This window comes from Macaca nemestrina, chromosome 9, assembly GCF_043159975.1.
Source record: "Macaca nemestrina isolate mMacNem1 chromosome 9, mMacNem.hap1, whole genome shotgun sequence".
NCBI classification, from domain to species: Eukaryota; Metazoa; Chordata; class Mammalia; order Primates; family Cercopithecidae; genus Macaca; species Macaca nemestrina.
The window spans coordinates 122,215,871-122,241,446 of record NC_092133.1 but is presented as its reverse complement, the minus strand read 5'-3'; the positions used below and the strand labels follow the sequence as shown (position 1 = coordinate 122,241,446).

The 25,576-nt window shown below is 36.8% G+C and overlaps 1 protein-coding gene across 16 annotated transcripts in view; it reads left to right on the top strand.

Annotated features, from left to right (window-relative positions):
• The window catches only part of LOC105480072 (MLLT10 histone lysine methyltransferase DOT1L cofactor), a 219,205-nt gene that overhangs the window by 151,088 nt on the left and 42,541 nt on the right, over window positions 1–25,576 (top strand). For 12 of the 16 annotated variants that reach the window (XR_011608212.1, XR_011608213.1, XM_071070398.1 and 9 more), the window contains 3 exons: window positions 3,974–4,018; window positions 4,859–4,891; window positions 11,471–11,518. Coding sequence is in view for 14 of the 16 variants with exons in the window: in XM_071070398.1 (XP_070926499.1) it covers window positions 3,974–4,018; window positions 4,859–4,891; window positions 11,471–11,518 (126 nt within the window). In the remaining 2 variants the exon portion in view is untranslated. The remainder of the gene's footprint in view (window positions 1–3,973; window positions 4,019–4,858; window positions 4,892–11,470; window positions 11,519–25,576) is intronic. The other 4 variants (XM_071070400.1, XM_071070409.1, XM_071070399.1 and 1 more) reach the window with 3 other exon arrangements.

Sequence of the window (25,576 nt, the reverse complement as noted above, 5' to 3'; positions counted from 1 at the left end):
CAGTCATCCTTTGGCATCCATGCGGAATTGGTTCCTGGACCTCCTGCAAATAAATACCAAAGTCCAAGATGCTCAGGTTTCTGTTATAAAATGTCATAGTATTTTCATATAACCTATGCACATCTTCCTGTGTACTTATTCATTTCTAGATTTCTTATAATATCTAGTATCATGTAAATGCTATGTAAATAGTTGTTATACTGTATTGCTTAGGGAATCATGACAGGAAAAAAAGTCTGTACACATTCATTACAGACTCAATTTTTTCCTCCAGATATTTTCTATGCAAGGATGGTTGAATCCCCAGATGTGGAATCCCGCAAATACAGAAGACAACTGTATTATGTATTACATCATCACAAATTGTTTTTCATGATGCTCTTTTTAAAAGATTGACTTTCTTGAATGACAGGTTGATAATTTAGTAATATCGAAGATGACCTTTGTAAGCACGTTAAACTGTAACATTCTCTATAATAGTCCTGAGGCTAGGGGCTGTTTCTGACATTCACAACTGTATCCCCACTTCCAACACAGTGCTTTGAACATAGTAAATGTTAAACATCATTTTTAAAAATGAATGAATACCATTAGTTTTCTCATGAGTGTATGTCATGTGGTTAGTAGTATCCTGTATGATTTTGTACTTGCCCTCTGAGTGTTAATAGCTAAGCTGTAACACAAATTATTTGTAAAACTTTGCTTTTTTTCTTTTCTTTTCTTTTCTTTTTTTTTTTTTTTTGAGTTGGAGTCTTGCTTTGTCACCCAGGGTAGAGTGTAGTGGCCCGATCTCGGCTCACTGCAACCTCTTCCTCCCGAGTTCAAGCAATTCCCCTGCCTCAGCCTCCCTAGTAGCTGGGACTACAGGTGCGTGCCACCACGCCCAGCTAATTTTTGTATTTTTAGTAGAGACAGGGTTTCACCATGTTGGCCAGGATGGTCTCCATCTCTTGACCTCATGATCCACCTGCCTCAGCTTTGCAAAATGCTGGAATTACAGATATGAGTCCCTGGGCCCGGCTATTTTTAGAGCTTTTCATGTAGTATTTATTTTGCCAGTTTGTGATGAAAAATATTGTTAAGTTGGAAAAGATCATGGAGAGGTTGAATTGTACTTTGAAGTAGGCAGAAAATGAAGGCCAACATTACCTGAAAAGAAAGTAAAGGTCTGTTTGAGGGAAAAGCCTAATAGGAACAGGAAGCTTGTGTTTGTGGCACTGTGAAGGTAATGTTTATAGGGTAGGATGGGTTCATGGAGAAATGAATGCCAGACTGAAGAAATCAGACTGATAAGCTAATGATCTTTTTCTTAAAACAACTATTGTGGCTAATTATCGTTATTAAAGAATTTCATTAATGGAAAGGAAAAAAATCCTGTCTCATTCAGCTTAGCAATGCTTATATAATGTCTTATTTGAGTACGTTTAAGTTTCTTAGGAACTCTTTAGTTACTCTCTCATTTGATCCTTGGAACAGCCTTGTGAAATAGCATAGCTCCTGTTGATGTTGTTATTTCTCCTTTACGACTAGGATGTAAAGCAGGAGTAGAGTCAGGTTCTAATGTTGTGATTCCCTCTTGAAATTATTGGCTAGAAGTATTAGTTTTAATAGTGATCAAAATTCTCTCATGACATGTTCAAATTGTAGCAGAGTACATTTTTTCTGGGAACCGTAGATCAAATTAGAGTAGAAGCCTAGAAAAACACCTATAAAATGTTTGATTCAGAGTTTAGATTGTAAAATTTTTATTATGGATTGAAGTGTGTCCTGATAAATGACCTGTTTTATAATGACTTGTACAAAATGGAAAAATAGTGTGTTTTTAAAAGTGATTTCTAAGAGTTTTAAGTTTGGGGCTTATAGGTTTTGTTCGTCTTTTGACTGAACTCTTTTCTATGTACGTTCTTTTGAGTTCTGAACAGTTAGGCACAGGGTCTTTTGAAACATCAAAAACCGTTTTGGAAGAGTTGACAATCTGTCCTTTCCTCCTTGCTATTTATCTTCACCACATTACAAAAATTTATGATTTACTAAAGTGAAAGTTGAGAACATCTTTTTCTTCACTAAAATCATCTTGTTATTTTCTCTGAGAAAAGTCTGATATTCATTAACCCATTTATGCTGGAGGTTGCAACTTTTTCTATGTGAAAAATCAGACCCTGGTGATGACCTTGAGCAGTAGGATATAAAGAACTCCCACAAATTTAGGTTCCAGTAATGGAACACGAGGCATAAAGAACTCAAAGTGCAAGAGGTTGATGGTTTAGCATTTCCTGGGACGTACTATGTCCTTTCAAAGTACAGATTGAGTAACCTTTATTAAAAATTCTTGAGACCATAGTGTTTGGAATTTCAGATTTTTGGGGGATTTTGCAATACTTGCATTATATATACTTACCAGTTGAGCATCCCTAATCTGAAAATCAGAAATCCAAAATGCTGCAATGAGCATGAGAGTCATGGGAGCACTCAAAAAGTTTTGGATTTGGGGGCTACGTTTTTGGTTAAATAATATCCAAGGAATTCCCAGGTATCCCTCCTTTAAAAAACTTTTGCCAACAGTGTTAGCCATAAGGGAATACCAGTTGCTTCCAGAATTAGCAAACCCAGGTCCTTTGAGTCACAGCCTTGGTCCAGTTTTATCAGTTATATTTCCCTTAGAAAGCCATATAGAAATTAAGTTCTCATATTCTGAGCAGATTTTGCTTTTAGTAGTGTTTTATTGCCTTGTTCTCTGCACCTTCTGCTTGTTCTTGTTTCGGTGGAATAAAAGAGTAAGGGTAATAATGTCTTATTCATTTGTTATCTTTCTCTTTTCTTGAAACCACGTCTTGCTCTGTCGCCCAGGCTGGAGTGCGGTGTTACAATCTCGGCTCACTGCAACCTGTTTTCCACGTTCAAGCGATTCTTGTGCCTCAGCCTCCCAAGTAGCTAGGATTACAGGCATGCGCCACCATGCCCGGCTAATTTTTATGTTTTTAGTAGAGACGGGGTTTCACCATATTGGGCAGGCTGGTGTCAAACTCCTGACCTCATGTGCCTACTTTGGCCTCTCAAAGTGCTGGGATTACAGGCTTGAGCCACCACACGCAGCCATCTTTCTCAAAAATGAATGGTTCAAGATAGTGAGCTAAGTGTAACTTAATGAGTTTTATGCTGCTATGTAAGTCATAATGTATTTATGCTCATATAGCAACTAAATTATCATACTTAAATTGTGATTTCCACATGAAAACAGTATTCAAATGTTTTTGGCAAACTCTTCCCATCTAATGAATGACCTAGGCCTAGAGCGGTGGCTCACATCTGTAATCTCAGAACTTTGGGAGGTCGTGGCAGGCATATCACTTGAGGTCAGGAGTTCCATACCAGCCTGGCCAACATGGTGAAACCCTGTTTCTACTAAAAATACAAAAATTAGCTGGGCGTGGTGACGTGCACCTGTAGTCCCAGTTATTTGGGAGGCTGAGGTGGGAGGATCACTTGAACCCAGGAGGCAGAGGTTACAGTGAGCTGAGATTGTGCCACTGCACTCCATCCTGGGCTACAGAGTGAGACTTTGTCTCAAAAAAAAAAAAAAAAAAAAAAAAAAAAAAAAAAAAACCCGAAAATCTAAAGCGTATTAGTGTATCATGTTGCGAATCATACTTTCTCGCATTAATGAAGCCTTATATTCTCAGACACTTGTTATACAGATTCATTTGTAAGCCCTTATGTCTTTTCCTCACTCTTTGTAAAAACACACAGATACATTCCACACACTCCCATTAAGATTTATGAGAATTCTGTCACATTTGGTTCTCCCCCTCACATCCCAATTATTAGCTTATAATTTTTGTTTTTGAAGTTCTAGTTGGCCTACTTAACTACACTTTTAGGTGAATTTCTCTCCATTTTTCCAGCCTATTTCTTTTTTTACCCTTGAGTCACTGACAATTTATTCACTGATTTCCTTTTTCCTTCCTCTCAACAGAAATTTCCATGCAGTATCGGCATGATGGAGCTTGCCCAACAACTAGTAAGTTGTCTAACTGGGTTGATAACCCAGGCCTTTTGTCTCCTCTGGTGCTCTTTCTAGTATGTTATGCCACCTGGGAACCGCTCAATTTTAATTTTCCAAAATGCAAGTTTTTCTTAATTGAACATATTTTTTCTCCTGCAGAGATAATATACTGCTTTGTCTTGTTATGGGCCCATAGTACAGTCAAATTGTGTATAAATTTTAATTATTGCTGGTCCTTTATTATGGTGCTTTTATTCCAGAATTGTAACTTCACCTCCTTCTTGAAATAATGTTTTTTTTTTTTAACATTTTGTTTTCTATTCTTATAATGTTTCAATATTTGTATATTTGCACTAGGTGGCTTTCTTGATTAGTCTTCTACATGTGTTGAGGCTTTCTTATACTGAAGTCTAGGAAATGAGAATATTCGATAGGGTTAGATGATATAATGAGGTTTTTCTTTATGATAAATATTGTTAAGTGTGCCCTAAGGCAGATTTACCTATATAGAATTGCATCCTATAGTGACTCGCTTTTAGCAAGACATTACGTTGACATAAATGTCTTTTAAAAGTGATTTGAAATACATATTTATTACTAAGGAAATTATTGTCATTATGGCAATATATCTAACATATCTCAATTTAGTTGATAATGTGTTGGCAAGTGGAATACAATATTTAAAAATTTATACCATGTAAAAATGGAGCCAAGCTTGCAGTTTTAATGATTCAAACAATGATACATGATAGACTTACTGAAATTTTATTATACTGATTCAGTCTATGGCTATGTATTTCTTTTGTGTGTTTGAGAATGATCTTAACCTGAAGTCCTTTTTTCCTTACTTAAAAGCGTTCTCAGAGTTGCTGAATGCAATACACAATGGTAAGTTTTATTAGAATCTTCTCTAGTGGTTCGTTTATCACAAAGGTTGCCTTTTGTAGAGAATCTCGATTGAAAGCTGGCATGTTCTATTGATTAGATGAAATCCAGTGCTGCAGTGAGTCAATTGTTCAGCACCTTAGTGAAAAATTTTTGTAGATTGCCAATAAGAGGATGATAGGTCAATATGGTTCATCAGTTTGGCTTTTATTGTTTCTTTTTAAGGCAAAATGATAATAGCGTTTAAAGTTTCTGAAAATCTTTTTATTTTTACAAATGGTTTTTCTAGTTCTTTTGAGATCTCTCTTGCCAGTGCAGGTAATTATTGGTACCTACGTGAAGAATTTGCTTGGAATATGAATTTTATTTTTTAGGGTTTGGGTTTATTAATATATAGAATACTTTAATTATTTAACCCCATATTCCACATAGTGAATAAATGGAAGATAGTATTTTAAATTACATCTGGTTTGGTACGAGGTTTTTTACAGCGGAGTTGTATCTTTTGCTGCATTGCGTTCTGAAATCAGCATATAAGGCAAATACTGTCTTTGTAATGTAATTATAATGAAGATTATTCTTGCAAAAAATGTTCGGAGGTTTCTTCAGTTTCCTCAAAGAACCTTCATAACCCTTTGATGTTCAAAAATTCTCATTTTGAGGGTAGTGTCGACTTTGTTGATTTTCTTTTTCATTTATTAACTGATCTCATTTATTCAAGACTGTTTATGTTCAAGACTCATTTGTTCAAGACTGCTTGATTCCAAGCAGTTTTTCAATACATTTTTCATTAACTTCATGAAATCTTGCATATTTTGCTAATGTGGTTTAATTTGCAGTCAATATGTGTTGCGCTTGGATTTTATTGTCAGATGTTTACAGTATCTACAGCCAACAAGAGACTAATGGCATAATGAGCAGGCATAGACACTCTTGTTGCTTTAAGGGTGGGCGCTGTTAGGGTGGGAGGCTTATCTTATAAGTTATTTTTTATTAATTAATAGATTGATTCATAATTCTTACCTCCCTATGCAACCTGTGCTTGTGGAAGCTTAGATAATGAATACTCTTGATAACAAGGAGTCCCTCAACACTAGGTATCTACAGGGAAAAGTGATTGGCAGCATCCTTGAAAATAAAATAAACTTGTTACTGTTCTTTGGGAGAGAAGTATAAAAGCTGAAGTTGTTTAACATCATCTTCAGTTTGCATAAGTAAATTTAGAATTGTTCTTTTATTCTTTAATCCTGAACATCTTTAGAAAATAAACTTGGGATTCAAAGAAAGTAGACATCATGGGACCAATGTAATGGATTTATATTTTTCATTGCAAGTGCAAGTGTAGGATTGACACCTAGTGAATGATGTTTATCCTGTGGGTGATTGAGGGAGAGTCTCTTGGACTTTGTTGGAAAAATTTGTACTGTATTTTCTCTTTTTTCTCCCCCAACGGTTAGCTTTTCTTTCTCTTTTATTTTCTCTTGAAATTTTTTTGTGTTCGGGTTTTTTGTTTTTTTTTTTTTCTTTTGAGACAGAGTTTTGCTCTTGTTGCCTAGGTTGGAGTGCAGTGGCGTGATATCAGCTAACTGCAACCTCTGCCTCCTGGGTTCTCCCAGGTGGACTCCCAAAGTGCTGGGATTACAGGTGTGAGCCACGACGCCCAGCCATACCCTTTTCTAGTTACTTAAGATGGATGGTTGGATTATTGATTGGAATCTTTTATCTTTATGAACATAGTTCTTTACAGCTATATATTTTTAGTTTTTTTTTCTAAGTTTTTATTTTTTTTTTTAGAAGCAAAATCTTGCTTTCTTACCAAGGCTGGCGTGCAGTGGCATGATCATAGGTCATTGCAACCTTCAACTCCTGGGCTCAAGTGATCCTCCCACCTCAGTCCCCTGAGTAACTGGGACTACAGGTGTGTACCACCATGCCTGGCTAATACATTTCTTTCTGAGATTATATCTGCTTTTTATGATTTATTTGATTAGTCCTTGATTGTTTTTCTCACAGTATTTTCTCCTTGACTCTTTTACATACTCCCTTGGAAAATCTGCATACCTACAGCTTCAAATATCTCCTGTGCTTATTAGCTTTCCAAATCTATGCCTCCAATTTAGACTTTTCTCCTGAGTTGCAGATTTATATTTCCAAAAACCTAAGAAGCTTCATTTCCGTATGGTACTCAGCCACCTCAGCCAGACTTATGCTAGGAAGTTAACCTCAACTCTGCCCTCTCATTTTCCTAGTCATCTTTTTTTAAAAAAGCTTTTTTCTATTATTGATCAGTTTAACTTCCTTTTCTTTTATATTTCCACTGCCCACTTGGTAATGTCCTATATTGTCGTCTGAACTGTTTCAGCAAACTCCTAACCTTCGTTCCATTATCCAGTCCCTTTTCTAGATGCTACTGGAATTAATGGTCAATCTAAAGTGCAAATCAGACCATGTTAAACTGTCTTACTTAGAGAATTTTCTGGGACTTACGGGATAAAATTTATACTCCTTCACATGGCATGTGGAGTTTTTCTTCATCTCGTTGTAATCTGACTCTCCAGTGTCATCCCTTCTTCTCCCCAACTTTACGTTGCATCAATAGAAGCTATTTGTAGTTTCCTGATACATTATACTATTATATGCAACATCTCTGACATAGACCTTGTTTGTATCTGTTGATGTGGACTTCCAACTTTATCTAGTAAAAGTAGTCATTAAAACTAAGTGTAGTTTTATTTACTTCCTGCAAAGTTTTTTCTTTTTCAGACTCTTTGATAGAATTAACCCTTTCTGGTCGGGTGCAGTGGCTCACACCTGTAATCCCAGCACTTTGGGAGGCCGAGGCGGGTGGATCACCTGAGGTCGGGAGTTCGAGACCAGCCTGATCAACATGGAGAAACCCTGTCTCTACTAAAAATACAAAATTAACTAGGCATGGTGATGCATGCCTGTAATCCCAGCTACTCAAGAGGCTGAGGCAGGAGAATCGCTTGAACCCGGGAGGCGGAGGTTGCGGTGAGCTGAGATCATGCCATTGCACTCCAGCCTGGGCAACAAGAGTGAAACTCCGTCTCAAAAGAAAAAAAAAGAACCCTTTCTTTTTTCAATACTTTCGGGTTCTCGTATGTGATGTTCTAATACTTCCTCCAGTTGGTTTCTACTCTTTCTCTAGGCACTTATTTTTGTTTCTGTGAAATATATCTTAGTCATATTTATCTCACATTTGCGAAATTTCAAAAAAAATCTTTCATTAGACAGTTGAAACTCTGAATTATTTTCATCATTTATTCTGGCAACTGATGCATTTCAAAATGTTTTAAATAGAACTTTATAAAACTAAAATTTATTACTTCACAAAACTTATTCTGGAAAAATTAATACAAGTGTAATGACCAAGAAAATATTGACAGAGTCTCACTCTGTTGCCAGGCTGGAGTGCAATGGTGCGATCTCAGCTCACTGCAATCTCCGCCTCCTGGGTTCAAGCGATTCTCCTGCCTCAGCCTCCCAAGTAGCTGGGATTACAGGTGCCTACCACCACGCCTGGCCAATTTTTGTATTTTTAGTAGAGACGGGGTTTCACCATGTTGGCCAGGCTGGTCTCAAACTCCTGGCTGCAAGTGATCTGCAAGTGATCCACCTCGGCCTCCCAAAGTGTTGGGATTACAGGCATGAGCCACCATGCCCGGCCTCTTTGGCTACTTTAAACCAGCATTTCAAAATAATATTAAAAGTGAGAAAGGCCAAAACAAATGTATGAAACAACTCTATTTAGCAAAGAACCAAGTTACTATACTGAAAGAGACAAGATAGTCTAATACAAAGTTAATTCCCAAAGAAAATGAACATATTCCCAAGAATATATATGGAACTTATTCTAGGACAATGTAGCAATTAACAGCTGTTTTCATTCATTCAACAGTTATGGCAAGCCTATTAGATGATTAGCTAAATACTGACAAAATAAGATGAATAAAAGCCAACTTCGATCCTAAATGAGTTTATAGTCCAGTCAGGAAAAAAAAAAAGCTCATAAATAAATTATTAAAGAACCTGGCAAACACTAGAGCAAAATCATCCCTGAGACATGACAATGAAAACTAGGAGGATGATATGCTAGTTTTCAACTGGACTATAAAACTAAACTATAATCTTTTAATACATACTACTTGTTTCATCATTTTTACAAGCATTTAAAATACTTCTATTAAGTGAAATAGAGAAATTAAACTTACAATTTATTAAGATCATGAAATCTCTTAGGCTGCATCATTCCAAGGCACCACCACAAAACCAAACATGAAATACAAGGCACTTTCTTTTATGGGCATCTGTTTAATTCTCCATATAGTATTCTTTAAGATATTTAAATAACTATGTTTTACCCTTTCCAAACTGCCTTAAAAGTTTCCGGAATTTCCTTTACATAATATATCTTTGCATACCTTTAAATATATCTTTACATATATAATATACCTTTCGTAACTTTTCTGTTTCCTTTTTCCTCTGTTGGGACAATAATTTTAATATTATTTCTTCCATTTTTAAATTTCCTAAATTTCTCTGATCGTATGCAATTTATCCTAGTGGACCTAAATTGGTTTTTGAAATTGGTAAGGTGTTTTCCTAAAGTACTTTTCTTTGTATCAATATTATCCTTAATTCCTTACCTGAAAACACCCAATTTCAAAAGTTTATGAAGTTATTTCACATACCCAAAAGAATCACCTTAAGTCCTAAGATCCTCTCTGAGAAAGAACAAATCAAGACATATGCTTTAATCTCAATATCTATGACTGTTAATATATAATATTTCCTTGGGGCCGTGCATGGTGGCTCATGCCTGCAATCCCAGCACTTTGGGAGTTTGAGACCAGCCTGGTCAACGTGACAAAACCTCTTGTCTGCTAAAAATACAAAGATTAGCCAGGCGTGATGGCACATGCCTGTAATCCCTGCTACTTGGGAGGCTGAGGTGGGGAGAATCGCTTGAACCCAGGAGGCGGAGGTTGCAGTGAGGTGAGATCGCACCACTGCATTCCAGCCTAGGTGACAGAACAAGACTCTGCCTAAAAAATAAATGAATGAATGAATAAATAAAGTACTAAAGAGCTTACTTAGGTCAAGTTTCATAGCAGTATATTGCTAATTGAGTTCCACGTCCCATTTATTGCGCTTTTAAATTCCCTTTAATTATGATGCTTCTGGTTTGAGACAGCTGTGCTCACTAAACAAATAGGGTTTGTTGGAGGAGGTAATGTTAACCAATTATTCGTATATATGTGCTTTATGATGAGTATACATATAAATGCCAGTTGATTTTAGAGGTGAACATTCTTCCTCAAGCACAGGGTTCTACGTAGGCTTGTCAGACTAGTTTATAAGAAACTGAATCTTTGTCCTTCATATGTGTCCCTTTTTTATTTCAGGGAAGCATTAAGTGGATAGGATTCCATGGAAGTGGGATGAGTAATACTCATATAATTGTTCCAAAGCCAATATCATTTGAGATTCACTATGTGTAATGAGATATTACTGATGGGGGATGAGTTGTCGCTGTGAGCAGTATGGAGATTGAGAATCTACTCATTCTAAATCTGATTTCCTTTTAATCACAACAGACATTGTTTCTTTATATGAGTTAGTGTGTTCTTTATGCTTATACAGTAAATTGTCACATCCTAGGATACATCAAGTGCTACTAAGTTTGTTTCAATACACGCAAACTGAATCACTTGGTAAGGGATAATTAGGTTAAAAAAGGGGAAGGGAACTAGGCCTTGGGCATAGTAAAGAGCTGCAAAGCACATTGATTGTACGGAGTTGAAATGAAATTCTAAAGAAAGGCACCTGATGGGTAGTAAACCTAGACCTTGGAATTGCTGTCTTGAATCAGAAAAATGGTAAGGAGCTATGATGAGTTTGTGGGAGATAGAACACATGATGAAATGATAAGAAGTCTTATTGGCAGGGCTGTGATTATGCCTGTGTAGGAAAGAGTTTGACTAATATAATACAGCCTTGATAGTAAGATAGTTTAAGACTTACACTATAGATAAGACTTTCCATTTCAAAGTATCCAGGCTACTTTGTTGCTCTTGGTTCCTTGAAGATAGGCTTCAAAGACTCTTAAGGGGTAAACACATTGGGCTGGTGAGTCCCCCACTGGGGAGAAAAAATAGTTTTCACGTTTGGCTGGTGAGTCCACCACTGGGGAGAAAAAGTAGTTTCCAGTATCCAAGTTAACTTTTATAATGCAAAATGAATCTACACTGTTTCATTGAAACTACGAGAGGGGTGGAACCTGAAAAGTTCCAATTGAGTGAGGGAAGCAGTGCAAATGGGAATGAGTTGTATAATAATTACTTTTATGTTAAATGGTAATGCCATTAGTACTCGCTTTATTTGGAGCACTGCTATTTTTTAAATTTACATAGGTTTCATGGGATTTTAACCCCAATGATCCACCCCCACGCTGCACCCCTGCCCCCATCATAGTATCTTCAGTTTTTCAACTTGTCTATCATGATTGTTTTTAGGAAGTGGTGATTAAAAAGCTGAAATTAAAGTGTGTCTTTTCTTTAGACAGAGATGACAGTTCTACACTAACAAAGCAAGAACTTAAATTCATAGGTATGTACCAAACTCCAGCATGGTTCTAAACATAGTAGTGTTAAATTAATCCTATTGTAGCTTGGAAACCTTCCCATACAAAGCAGTATTAGCAGTATGTACTCATTAAAAAAATGATGCCTGAAAGGAATTATCTTTAACCTTGGATGGTAGGTGGGATGAACTATAAGTTCTTATCGTTGTACTTATTTGGATTTGTCATGTTGCTTAAGTCATGGTAGATAGATCTTAGAATTTCTAAAACTTTACTTGTAAGGACCTAGGCTCCTAGGTCTGATTTTGTAAGGACCACTTTCTACACCCATGTCCCTTCTCTCACTGAGATCAGGAAGAATATGAGACCATATTTCATGTTTTATAATCATGATAATTCTCTGATTCTTTAACATATATCTCAAATACTCTGGATCAGTTCAGAGAGAACATGTGTATTCTGATCTACAGAATGAAATCTACTACTCTTAACCACTTGAGGTATGCATCCGCTCATTTCCCTCCCCTAAAATCCTCATTTTTAACATGTTGATAAAGCTAATTTTATAGGCTGTATCTTCAGTATGGCACTTTCCTTCTTGAGACTGTCTTAGTTTTTTATCATTTGACAAGAATATATTATGTTCTTTCTTTATGTCTATATGTAAGGTCCTGGTTAGTTGCTTTGGGGAAATAAGTATACTGCAAAAGATAAATATGTGGCATATGAGTCCTCCCCTTGAGAACATACACTCTAAAAGGAAAAGAAATATATATATCTTTTATATATATACACACACATATATATAATGTAAAAAAATACATATATATACACATATGCAGTAATTTCAAGGGATGTACTTATAAGAAATATAAAAGGATGTACTTATAAGAAATCTAAAATAAATATATAAGTAATAATTTCAAGGGATGTACTTACAACTTCTTTAATGGTCAGGAGGAGTTCAAGGCCAGGGAAAATTGCTTTCAGCTGAGGGAATGAGCTATCCAGGTAATGTAACATTTGACCTGATGCTTAAAGAATATGTAAATTTTTGTTATTTGGAGATATAGGGATCAGAGCTAGATTCTTAGTCTGAGCTATATACAGTTAGCATGAGCAATGGCATAGAATGAGAATACACAGGCTGTGTAAACTAATATATGTCGTATGTGTGTTTTTCATATATATACACATTTTTTTTTTCTTGGCATGTTTTACCTCCAAGACACTGATATTTGACATGAAAAATAACAACATTAGCTATTAGTCCAAGGAATTGAAAGCAGTTGGTGTTGAGTTGGAAAAAAGATAATCAAACCTGTACTTTAGGAAGCTTCAACTGGTGGGTAGCATGTAAAAAGATGGAAAAGAGCTAACGCTGAAACAGAGTAACCCAATAGTTTTTTGTTATAATCTAACCAAATTTATTGATGGCCTGAATGAGGATCTTGGAAGTCAAACTGATGAGATGTGTATTACCCAAGAAGAACTGGTGATGACAGAAGCTGGAAAGGATGGGTATTCATTTACTAACACAGTATTTAGGTAGAGATGTTTAGCACAGAGCTTGGGCACCAAAGAGAATTGAAAGCCACTTAGGGGGTAGTAACTGAAACTCTGAGACTGGTGTAGGCTGAGAAATGTGGATAGAGAAGACAGAGAAAGAGGTTGAATCAGGTGTATTGTAAGATAGGGAAATCTTAATAGTAGGAAGGAGATTAAGATTCAAGGAGTGATATTTCATAGAATCTGGAACAGATGGGAAGAGATCAAGTGAACATGTAGAAAAATTAAGTTTGAAGGAAGACAGGGAATCACTGTGGAAACATTCGCTGTCAGAAAACCCCTGACCAAACCGAATTAGTTTTCTAAAACCTTCTTAATTTGAATTAATGAATTTTTAAATTATTATAAATTTTAAAAATAGATTCCCCCTAAAATAACTGATTCTTTCAGGTATGTGTAGTAACTTGAATGTGTTTACAAAAGCGTTTTCTCTTTAGTGTACTTCAGAATAGGGCTTTAATGATTAAATAAGAGTATTAAATAATACTTAAATATGCAAAGGTTATGCATCTCAGCTAGTTATTTTATTTTAAATTCTCAATATCGCCTGAGAAGTGATCTCTCTCCTCTCCTCTTGTATTTTTTTGTCCGAAATACCTCTATCCTGGAGTTACTGTTTGTGCCTGCCTATGTGTCATTTTCTCTGCCTGTTCCTTACTATTACATAAATCACCAAGTGCTGCCTTCTGAACATTTTTTCTAATTTACTAATTTGAGGCTTTCTAGACATGACTTTTATATTTAATTTTTCTTCATTGTTTTCAAAACTCATCTTTTCTTCAATGTTGGTTCAGGTGCTTATCATTTCTTGCACAGGTTATTCTACTATCCTCTTTTTACTTTTGTCAGTATACCTAGAGTTCATCAAATGGGCTTACTCAAGCCAGAATCTCAGAAATGAAGGTAAGGAAGAATGTCATTTAATCATCTATGATTTAAAAAAAAAAATAACATAACTGCCAAGAATGCCAAATGTTGCTTGTCTTCTTCTTCCTTATGGTAATCTTCTTGGGAAAACAAATTATAATTGGAAAGTGCTTGCTTAGTGAATCGGACATCAGAATAAAGGCAGTTTGATCATGTTTAAATATTATAATCTTGATAATACTTTTTTTCACTCTTATAATGTATTTGACTGCTTTGCAGCTTCCTTTCACATTTAACTCTGGTCCTGCATTTGTAGAAACTATGTCCCAATCACCTTCATTAAACCTGGAGTTGTAGACCATGTCCTCAGTGGGCTGTTTCTATAGATGGCTGATATACTTGTTTCACACTCAGAGGGTCATTTTATTTCAGGATCTCTTGATATATATATGGATATATATCTCTGGATATATGTATGTGTCCATTCCTACCAGAATAGCATATTTATATAATAACAGCTAGGTATTTGGAATTTTTCTTCTCATACTTTTTTCCATCATGCATGCATTAGTAGCAACTAATATTTTATTTCAAAGGTGTATTGAAAGCTTATAGCTTTGGCTTAGGAAACCAAAAAACTTTATTTCATGTTGCCAATAATATAAAATCTGATTTTCCACCCAGATTAGGTCTTTTATAGAACTATAGAGAGAAAACAAATCAGCATAATAAACATAAGACATGAGGGAAGATAGTAGTAACTTGAAACAAAATTTTAAAAGAGAAATTTTATATATTCAGCTATATTTTATAATAGTCAAAGCAAAGAACACAGTAAAGGGGTAATAATGCAATGGTTACAGCCAAGAAACAGAATAATAAATGGGTAAATCAGATGAAGAAAATTTCCTAGAAAGAAGGAAAGTACCAAGACTGTGGTGCCAAGGACTTAATAGACTGGGCACGGTGGCTCATGCCTATAATCCCAGCACTTTGGGAGGCTGAGGCAGGCAGATCACTTGAGGTCAGGAGTTAAAAGATCGTCCTGGTCATCATGGTGAAACCTCATATCTACAAAAAGAAAAAAAAGAGCCAGGTGGGATGGTGCACGTCTGTAATCCCAGGTACTTGGGAGACTGAGGCATGAGAATTGCTTGAACTTGGGAGGCGGAGGCTGTAGTGACCTGAGATCATGCTACTGCACTCTAGACTGGGTGACAGATGAGACCCTGTCTTAGAAAAATAAAAAATAAAAGGACTTTAATAGAAGTGACTTCCGTTCTAAGGAAATGTACAAAATATGACAAGACTAGACATATAGAGATATTTATCATAGCAAAAAGTTGCAAGTACTAGGGATTGACAAAATTATCACAGTGGTTATATTATTATTATTATTATTATTATTTTTAATCAGTGTCTTGCTTTGATGCCCAGACTGGTTTCAAATCCCTGGCCTCACGTGAATTCCCCACCTCAGCCTCCCAAGTTGCTGGGATTACAGGCATGAACCACCGTGCCTGACCTATTCTGCCACATCTTTCTATTATTTTTGAGACAGAGTCTTGCTTAGTCCAGGCTGGAGTGCATTGGTGCCATCATAACTCACTGCAGTCTCAATTTCTTGGGCTCAAACAATCCTCCTGCCTCAGCCTCTTGAGTAGCTGGGAATACAGGCACACACCACTACACTCAGCAATTTTTTTTTTTTTTTCCTTTTTAGTAGAGATGAGATTTTACTAAGTTGCCCAGGCTGGTCTCCAACTGCTAAGCTCAAGTGATCCTCCTGCCTCAGCCTCCCAAAGTGCTGGGATTACAGGCATGAGCTGCCACACCTGGCCATAGTGGTTGTATTAAAATCAATGGTTCAAGAGTATTGTGTTTTCTTGTCTCTGTTTTCTAAAACTGAATATGGCCGTTCTTTTTTGTTTTTATTTAAAACAAAAATATTCATGAAGAATGGCAAATGATGTTGATAACCACCATATCTGATAAGATTATGTTCTTCGGCCAGGCGCGGTGGCTCAAGCCTGTAATCCCAGCACTTTGGGAGGCCGAGATGGGTGGATCACGAGGTCAGGAGATCGAGACCATCCTGGCTAACACGGTGAAAACCCGTCGCTACTAAAAAATACAAAAAATTAGCCAGGTGAGGTGGCAGGCGCCTGTAGTCCCAGCTACTCGGGAGGCTGAGGCAGGAGAATGGCATAAACCCGGGAGGTGGAGCTTGCAGTGAGCTGAGATCCGGCCACTGCACTCCAGCCTGGGCAACAGAGGGAGACTCCGTCTCAAAACAAAAAAAAAAAAAAAAAAAAAAAAGAGATTATGTTCTTCATTTTACTTGATACTTTTTCCCCCACTAAATCTTTCTTTTACTCTTTTTAAAGAAACAAAAAAAAAATCACTGTGTAGTATATATGTTTCATGATGCTTCTTGCTTAGGCTTATGATTGTACTCATTTAGGTGTGTCTCATCTCTTAGTTGAAGTACTCTCCTTCATTAACCTGGTGACTCATAGTTTTATACTTTATTCGAGCTTACTGTTTATAGAGAAAAAAATCACACTATATAAAAATTCCTGTCATTCATTGATTCATAACAGTCGCAGCTGACATTTAAATTGCTTTGCAATGTCAATATACTTCTCTAGGAAACTTAGGGTTTTTTTTTTTTTTTTTGAGACAGAGTCTTGCTCTGTCGTCCAGGCTGGAGTGCAGTGGCGTGATCTCGGCTCACTGCAGCCTCTGCCTCCCAGGTCCACGCCATTCTCCTGCCTCCCGAGTAGCTGGGACTACAGGCGCCCGCCACCGTGCCTGGCTAATTTTTTGTATTTTTAGTAGAGACGGGGTTTCACTGTGTTAGCCAGGATGGTCTCGATCTCCTGACCTTGTGATCCGCCCACCTCGGCCTCCCAAAGTGCTGGGATTACAGGCATGAGCCACCGTGCCCGGCCTGGAAACTTACTTTTTGCTATGACTGTTTAATATATATATTTTTAACTCCTCATACTCTTCCTTCACTTTCCCTGTACTCAAGATATTAGATGTCTTTCCCGGGGGGGAAAAAAAACCTTGTCATTTTAGTTTCCTCACCCTCTTTTTTCCACCATCTCTTATGTTTTCATTAATCGTGCTCTTAGTATCTTTCCTCTTGAAAACAGCCCCCCCCCAAAAAAAAACAAAAACCAATTTACTTTAACTTATTCCTGTTTGTGCACCTACCTCTGAAACTGTTCTACCAGCACACACTCGTTTAAGATCATTTGTTTTATTTTTGTGATATGTCTATGTATGACTTAAGTCTTCCTTGGACTTACTGTGCTTCCTGATTGAGAGAATTCATGTGTTTCACTGATAACCTACGCAGTCTTAGCCATTATATTTCAAAATACAGCATCTTACCATTTTCTCCGTTCTTTCTTCCAGAAGTTTGAATTCTTTGAAGTCTCTTTTAAAATGAACCGAGTTTGGTTTTCTGTTTCTTTCTTTTTTAAAAAAGAACTATGTAGTTTTTTTCCCACATCTGAAAATATTTTTATTTTGAAGCAATCTCAAACTCATGGAAAAATTGCAAGTGTAGTAGAGAGAACTTTATTTTTCTGAGCCATTTGAGAGTAAGTTGTGCACAGTATCCCATCAGCACTGAATGCTTATGTATTTCTTACAAACAAGGACATTCTCCTACAATATCACAGTATAACTATTAAGAACAGAAAATTAACACTGCTATATTACTACCATCTGGTTTTCAAATGCCATTCAAGTTTTGACAGTTGTCAGTGTTTTTGGAGATCACAGGGTAGTTGTTTTGGATTTCATTTTTTATTACTAAATTCAGATTATGTTTTGGGGGGCATTAATTTTATAGAAATCATCTTTGCAGTGCATATCATCAATGACACATAATCAGGCTTTCCCAATGTAAAGGTTTTCTTTCCCCCTTTACAATTAGTAATTATTTTGTGGAATAAATTGTGACACTATATGTAATATTCTATTCCTCATCAGATTTTCAGTGTATATCAGTATGTGTTTAAGGATTCCTATGGGCTATAATTTATTATTCATGATTTATTGTGGTGCTCAAAATTGTTCAGGTTAGCCAATGGGAGCCCCTTTGAGCTGGCTCTCTATTCTTTTGACATATCCCTGCTATTCTTTGACTGCTTCCTTACTTTCTGGCACTGTAAGTACGTTAGTTTTCCATTGCTGACATAACAAATTATCAGAAAGTTAGCAGTTTAAAACCACACACATTTGTTAGCTTTCATTTATCATATTTTACCAGTAGAAGTTTGGGTTGGCTGGGTTCTCTGCTTAGTGTCTTGCAAGGCTGAAATCCAGGTGCTGGCCAGCTGGGCCTTTATCGAGGCTTCGGAAGAAACCCTTAGCTCTTAGAGGCTTTTATAAAGACCTTGCACATGTCCCTACGTCTTCAAGCCAGCAGTTGAGTTGAATCCTTCTCACACTTAGAATCTGTCTGACTTCCACTTCTGCCACATCTCTCACTTTCTCTTCTGCCACATCTTTCACTGACTTTCTACCTTCTCTCTCTCTCTCTCTCTCTTTTTTTTTTTTTGAGACAGAGTCTTCCTCTGTCGCCCAAGGCTGGAGTGCAGTGGCCTGATCTTGGCTCACTGCAACCTCTGCCTTGTGGGTTCAAGCGATTCTCGTGCTTCAGCCTCCCAAGTAGCTGGGATTACAGGCGTGCGCCATCACAGGTGTTTCGCCCTGTTGGCCAACCTGGTCTCGAACTCTTGACCTCAAGTGAGCCACTGCACCCAGCTCCTCTTCTGCTTTCAAAGGCTCATGTGATTACATTGGATGCTTCTAGATAGCCCAGGATAATTTGTTTCAAAGTCAGCTAACCAATATTCTTAATTCAGTCTGCATAGCAGTACCTAGATTAGCATTTCACTGAGTAACTAGGGGACAGGAAACACCAACCTGTCTTTAGAATTCTGCCTACCACTGCAAGATATTCTTTGTTCCTCTTTTTTATATAGAGTATTCTTTTCTCACATTTAAAAAATGCATCCTTTTAGGTTCTTAATTATTTAAAATATTTATCTTATAATCTTTATTTGCCATTTCTATTTTCGAAGTTTCTTAGAGGGCAGTCTAAGTGTTCGTATCTGCTAATTTGTCTTCATGGAGATTGGTTGCTTCCATGTTTCCTTATTTTGGATTGTGAACTTACGTTTTATCCCAGGTTGAGGATATATTCCTTCAGTCAAATTTGTGTTTGCTTCACCACCCTGCCCCTTCTTATATTAATTTAATGTTGGGATTTATCAAACCAAAGTCTACTTGAACACAGACTATGTGGCTATAAATTCATATGGCAGACTTTTTACCACTTATCCAGAGCATAGACCAAATTGGACAAGTGTTATTATTTTCTCCCTATGATGTGGTTTTTGGGTGATTTTTGTGTGTGGGGTTTTTTTTTTTTTTTTTTTTAGAGTGGTCTACCCTTCCACTGAAAGTGTAGCTTTTTGACAGTCTCAGCCATATAAACAGGATCTCAGTTTCATCCTTCCATCCATCCATTAGAGGCCCGAGGTCTCATCTCTTTTCCTTTTGGGCATTAAAACCAAAGTTCGTACATTATTGAGACAGGCTGACTCTGCTATGGCAGGCTGTTTGACCTTTAAGTTTTATTGTTTATTTTTTGAGTATTTATTTTTTTGAGTATTTATTTATTTATTTTTTGAATTTTAAGTCTTCAAGTTTCCTTTTTTATTCTTGACCCCTAGATATTTCCTTTTCTAGTGGACTCGGGTATTCGTTTTTAGGTAATATTTTTTTCCCTATGACACAGCCCTCAGGAGATCCTGAGAACATGTACCCTCATTTTTAGGTAATTTTAATTAGGAAGGGTGTTAGGTTGTCTGGTCTGCGTTATTGCTAGAAACAGAAATTCTCCTATTGATTGATTTTTTTCAATCACTTTTTAGTGACCTCTACAACTACCACTCCAGTCAGGTCAGGAATGGCTCTCACATTGCCAAGTCAGTGGGTATTTTTAGTCTTCATCTTAGATGACCTTTATGCAGATTTGTCTTTGCCTAAGAACTTCTTTTAGAAACACCTTCTATTTTAATGTTATTTTAAATTTTTTTGCTTTTGTAACATTATGCTTAGCATGAGTGTCCATCTCTTCCACAATTTCTTTTTGGTTTTCTGGTGGCTTCCCTGTATCCAAATTTAGTATCAAAATTCCCTGAGCTGCTGCTTTTCTCATTCCATAATTCTGGCCAGAATTTGGTACTTAAAATATTTTGTCTACAATATTACAATAGCTACTTAAGTCATCTCCCTGACTCCACTCTGTTGTCTTTCAGGGCGTCATCCACACTATAGCCAAAGTGATCTTATAAAACCGTAATTCTAATCATGCCACTCTCCTGGTTTTCCAGAATGGCTTTCTGGCTTTCTGTTAGGTTTAAATTTAAAAGTCCTTTATAGCCTGCGAGACTCTACACGAGTTGACTTCCTGGTTTCATCTTTGAGGATCTTATTTCTTTACTTATTATACCATTAATTAGAGTCGATTGTTACATAATCCACAGAAGGGAATTCTGTCCAATTTAAGGAAAAAAAAAGAGAGAATTTATTAGGTGTGTATAGTTAATTTAGAGAATTAAAAGACAGAAATAGGTCGGGCATGGTGGCTCATGCCTATAATCCCAGGACTTTGAGAGGCTGAGGCGGGCAGATCACCTAAGGTCAGGAGTTTGAGACCAGCCTAGCCAACATGGCGAAACCTACCTCTACTAAAAATACAAAAATTAGCCAGGCATGGTGGAAGGCGCCTGTAATCCCAGCTACTCGGGAGGCTGAGGCAGGAGAATCGCTTGAACCTGGGAGGCGGAGGTTGGAGTGAGCCGAGATTGTGCCATTTTACTCTAGCCTGGGCAACAAGAGCAAGACTCCATCTGAAAACAAACAAAAACAAAAGAAAAGTTTGTTGATGATTTTTTCCTACTTTTGCATGCATTTCAAATTTTAAAAATGATTGTGTTCAATTTTATAGATCATGTCAAAAGAAGCAATACATAATGAATAAAAATGTCCATCTTTAAATAAAGCAAAAATAGAGCAGCCCATGAAATAGTTAACGCTTGCCTAGAGAGATTTAGGAACACCAGTATTCCATTGAGATTGCTGAGAGTCTCAGGAAAGAAAGGTCTAACTTAAATTGTATTTTACCATTTCTAAGTAATGAATGGATTAACTCTATGGTGATATACTCTACAGTCTAGAAAGGGAAAACCAAAGATAAAGACTGTTGTATTTATTCATTAGTTGCCAAAGGAAAAGGGAAGAGTAATTAACAGCAGAAGTGTTTAGTTATTGTATATATTATTCTGTTTATTTTAAAGATACTTGCTTATTTACATTTTCTTTTATCGCTGTGTAATAATTTACCTATTTATGGGGGACATTTGAGTGTTTGTTACACGCATAGAATGTATACTGACCAAGTCAGGGTCTGTGGGGTATCCATCACCTTGAATGTTTATCATTCCTGTGTGTTGGCAACATTTCAAATCTTCTCTTCTAGCTTCATTGAAATATTCAATGTATTGTTGCTAACAATAGTCACGCTAGCCTTCTGTCGAACATTAAAACTTATTTATTCTATCTAACTGTTTGTACCCATTCAACAACCTCTCTTCATTTCTCCCTCCTACCCTCACACTCTTCCCAGCCTCTGATATCTGTTATTCTATTCTTTGTCTCCATGTTTTTCAGGTCTTACATATGAATTGAGCGCATGTGGTATTTGTCTTTCTGTGCCTGGCTTATTTCACTTAACATAATGATCTCCAGTTCCATCCATATTGTTGGAAATGACATGATTTCATTCTTTCTTATGGCCAAATAGTATTCCATTGTGTATATATACCATACTTAATTTATCTATTTGTCCATTGTGAAATACACTGAGGTTGATTCCATATCTTTGCTTTTGTGAATAATGCTGTGATATACATGTGAGTGCAGGTAACCCTTTGGTACGCTCATTTCTTTTACTTTGGTTTTAATACCTGATACTGGGATTGCTAGATCATGTGGAAGTTGTATTTTTAGTTTTTTAGATAAATATACATACTATTTTATATAGTGGTTGTACTAATTTTACATTCCTACCCACAGTGTATAAGAAGAGTTTATTTTTCTCCACATCCTCAGCAACCTCTGTAATTTTTGTCTTTCTAATCATAGCCATTCTAACTGGAGTAATAGGATATCTCATTCATTGTGGTTTTGATTTGCATTCCCCTGATTAGTGATGTTGAGCATTTTTTCATGTATGTATTTTCCTTTTTTTTTTTCCCCCAGAGATGGAGTCTTGCTTTTCTGCCAAGACTGGAGTGCAGTGGCACAATCTTGGCTCACTGCAACCTCCGCTTCCCAGGTTCAGCAATCCTCCTGCCTCAGCCCCCCTAGTAGCTGGGATTACAGACACGTGCCACCATGCCCAGCTAATTTTTGTATTTTCAGTAGATACAGGGTTTTGCCATGTTGGCCAGGCTGGTCTCGAACTCCTGACCTCAGGTGATCCACCCGCCTTGGCCTCCCAAAGTGCTGGGATTACAGGCGTGAGCCACCGTGCCCAGCATTTGTATGTCATCTTTTGAGAAATGTCTATTTATGTCCATTGCCCACTTGTTAATGGTATCTTTTATTTTTCTTTTTAAATTGTTAAGTTGTTTGAGTTCCTTGTGTATTCTGGATGTTAGTCTGTTGTCAGGTGAATACTTTGCAGATAATCCTATTCAACAGTTAGTCTCCCTCTGTTGATTATGTCTTTTGCTGTGCAGAAGGTTTTTAGTTTAATGTAGTCCCATTTTGTCTATTTGTGATTTTGATGTTTTAGCCATAAAATCTTTGCCTAGACCAATGTCCTGAAGTGTTTTCCCTGTGTTTTCTTCGAGTAGCTTTATACTTTCAGGTCTTATGTTTAAGTCTGTAATCTATCTTAGGTTGACTTTTCTGTATGGTGAGAAATGGGGTACAGTTCTATTCTTTTGCCTACAGATATCCAATTTTCCCAGCACCATTTTTGGAAGAGGATATCCTTTCCCTGGTGTATGTACTTGGTGCCTTTGTCAAAAATCAATTGGCTGTAAAAAAGTGGGTTTATTACTGGATTCTCTATTCTGTTTCATTGGTATCTGTTTTTATACCAATACCATGCTATTTTGGTTACTGTAGCTTTGTAATATATTTTGAAGTGAGGTAGCATGATGACTCCAGCTTTGTTCTTTTGCTCAGGATTACTTCAGCTATTCTGACTCTTTCTTGGCTCCATACGAATGTTAGAATTGTTTTTTCTATTTCTATGAAAAATGTTATTTTGATAAGGACTGCATTGCATCTGTAGATTGCTTTTGGCAGTGTGGTCATTATAATGATACTGATTCTTCCAATTCATGAGCATGGGATGTCTTTAAATTTGTTTGTATCCTTTTCAATTTCTTTCATCAGTGTTTTGTAATTTTCCTTGTAGATATCTTTCACCTACTTGGTTAATGTGTTTGTGGTTTTTTTTGTTTTTTGTTTTTTTTGTTTTTAAAACGCTATTGTAAACAGGACTGCTGCCTTGATTTCTTTTTTGGCTATTTCATTATTGGTGTAGAGAAACAATACTGGTTTTTGTATGTTAATTTTGTATCCTCCAAATTTACTAAATTTATCAGTTCTTATAGTCTTTTGGTGGAGTATTTAGGTTTTCTGCATATAAGATCGTGTAATTTGCAAAGTAGCGAATTTTACTTCCATATGGAAGTCAACTTGAATGCCTGTTATTTCTGATGGCAGATTGCTCTGGTTAGAATTGTCAATATTATGTTGAATAAAAGTTGTGAAGGTGGGCATTCTTGTTTTGTTTTGGGTCTTAGAGGAAAAGCTTTTAGCTTTTCCCTGTTCAGTATAATGTTAGCAGTGAGTTTGTCATATATGGCCTTTATTATTTTGCAGAATGGTTGTTCTGTGCCTAGTTTCAGAGTTTTTAATATGAAGCGATGTTGAATTTTTTCAAATGCTTTTTCTGCATCTATGAGATGATCATATGGATTTTGTCCTTCATTCTATTGATGTGATGTCTATTACGTTAAACCATCCTTGCATTCCAAGTGTAAATCCCACTTGATCACAGTGTATTACCTTTTGATGTTTTGTTGAATTTGGTTTGCCAGCATTTTGTTGGGGATTTTTGCATTTATGTTTATTAGGGATATTGGCCTGTAGTTTCCTTTTTTGTTGTTGTATCCTTGTCTGGTCAGGGCCTTGTAGAATGAGTTAAGGAGAATTCCCTTCTCTTGAATTTTTGGAATACTTTGAGGAGGATTGGTATTAGTTCCTTTTTATACATTTGTTAGTATTCAGCATTGAATCTATCCAGTCCTAGGCTTTTTTTTGGTTGGGAGACATTTTATTGCTGATTCAGTCTCATTACTCATTGTTGGTCTGTTCAGGCTTTCTGTTTCTTCCTGATTCAGTCTGGGTAGGTTGTATGTTTTTTGGAATTCACCCATTTTCTCTAGATTTTCTAATTTGTTAGCATTCATAATATTCTCTGCTGTCTTTTGTATTTCTGTGGTATCAGTTGTAATGCTCCTTTTTCAATTTTGATTTTGCTGATTTGGTTCTTATCTCTCTCTTTTTTTTTTTTTTTTTTTTTTTTTTTTGCCTGCTCTAGCTAGCAGTTTATCAATTTTGTTTACCTTTTTGAAGAACCAATTTTTCAATTCATTGATTTTTTTTGGGGGGGGGGTAGAGGGGGGTCTCTATTTTTGTCTAATCTTCATTATATCTTTTCTTCTGCTAATTTTGGGTTTGATTTGTTCTTGCTTTTCTAGTCCTTGAGGTGCATCATTAGATTGTTTATTTGCAGTCTTTCTACTTTTTTGATGTAGATGTTTACTGCTATAAACTTCTTAGTGCTGTTTTTGCTGTTTCCATTTTCATTTGTTTCAAGAAATTTTTAAATTTTCATCTTAATTTCTTCATTGGCGCAATGGTGGATTGTGTTATTTTAAAAAATATATGTATATTTAAGATCCATCTTGCTCTGTCACCCAGGCTGGAGTGCAGTAATGCGATCTCTTCTCACTGCAACCTCTGCCTCCTGGGTTCCAGCAATTCTCCTGCCTCAGCCTCCTGAGTAGCTGGGACTATAGGCATGTACCACCATGCCTGGCTAATTTTTTGTATTTTTAGTAGAGATGGGTTTCACCATGTTAGCCAGGCTGGTCTCAAACTCCTGAGCTCAGGAATTCCACCAACCTCAGCCTCCCAAAGTGCTGGGGTTGCAGGCGTGAGCCACTGCACCTGGTCATGTTATTTAACTTCATTTCTCTTCTCTTCTCTCTCCCCTCCCCTCCCCTCCCCTCCCCTCCCCTCCCCTCCCTTCCCCTCCCCTCCCCTCCCCTCCCCTCCCCTCCCCTCCCCTCCCCTCTTGTTTCCTTTTTTTTTTTTTTTTTAAACAGAGTCTCACTCTGTTGCCAGGCTGTAGTGCGGTGGCATGATCTCGGCTCACGGCAGCCTCCACCTCCCGGGTTCAGGTGATTCTCCTGGCTCAGCCTCCCGAGTAGCTGGGACTACAGGTGCCCACCACCACGCCCAGCTAATTT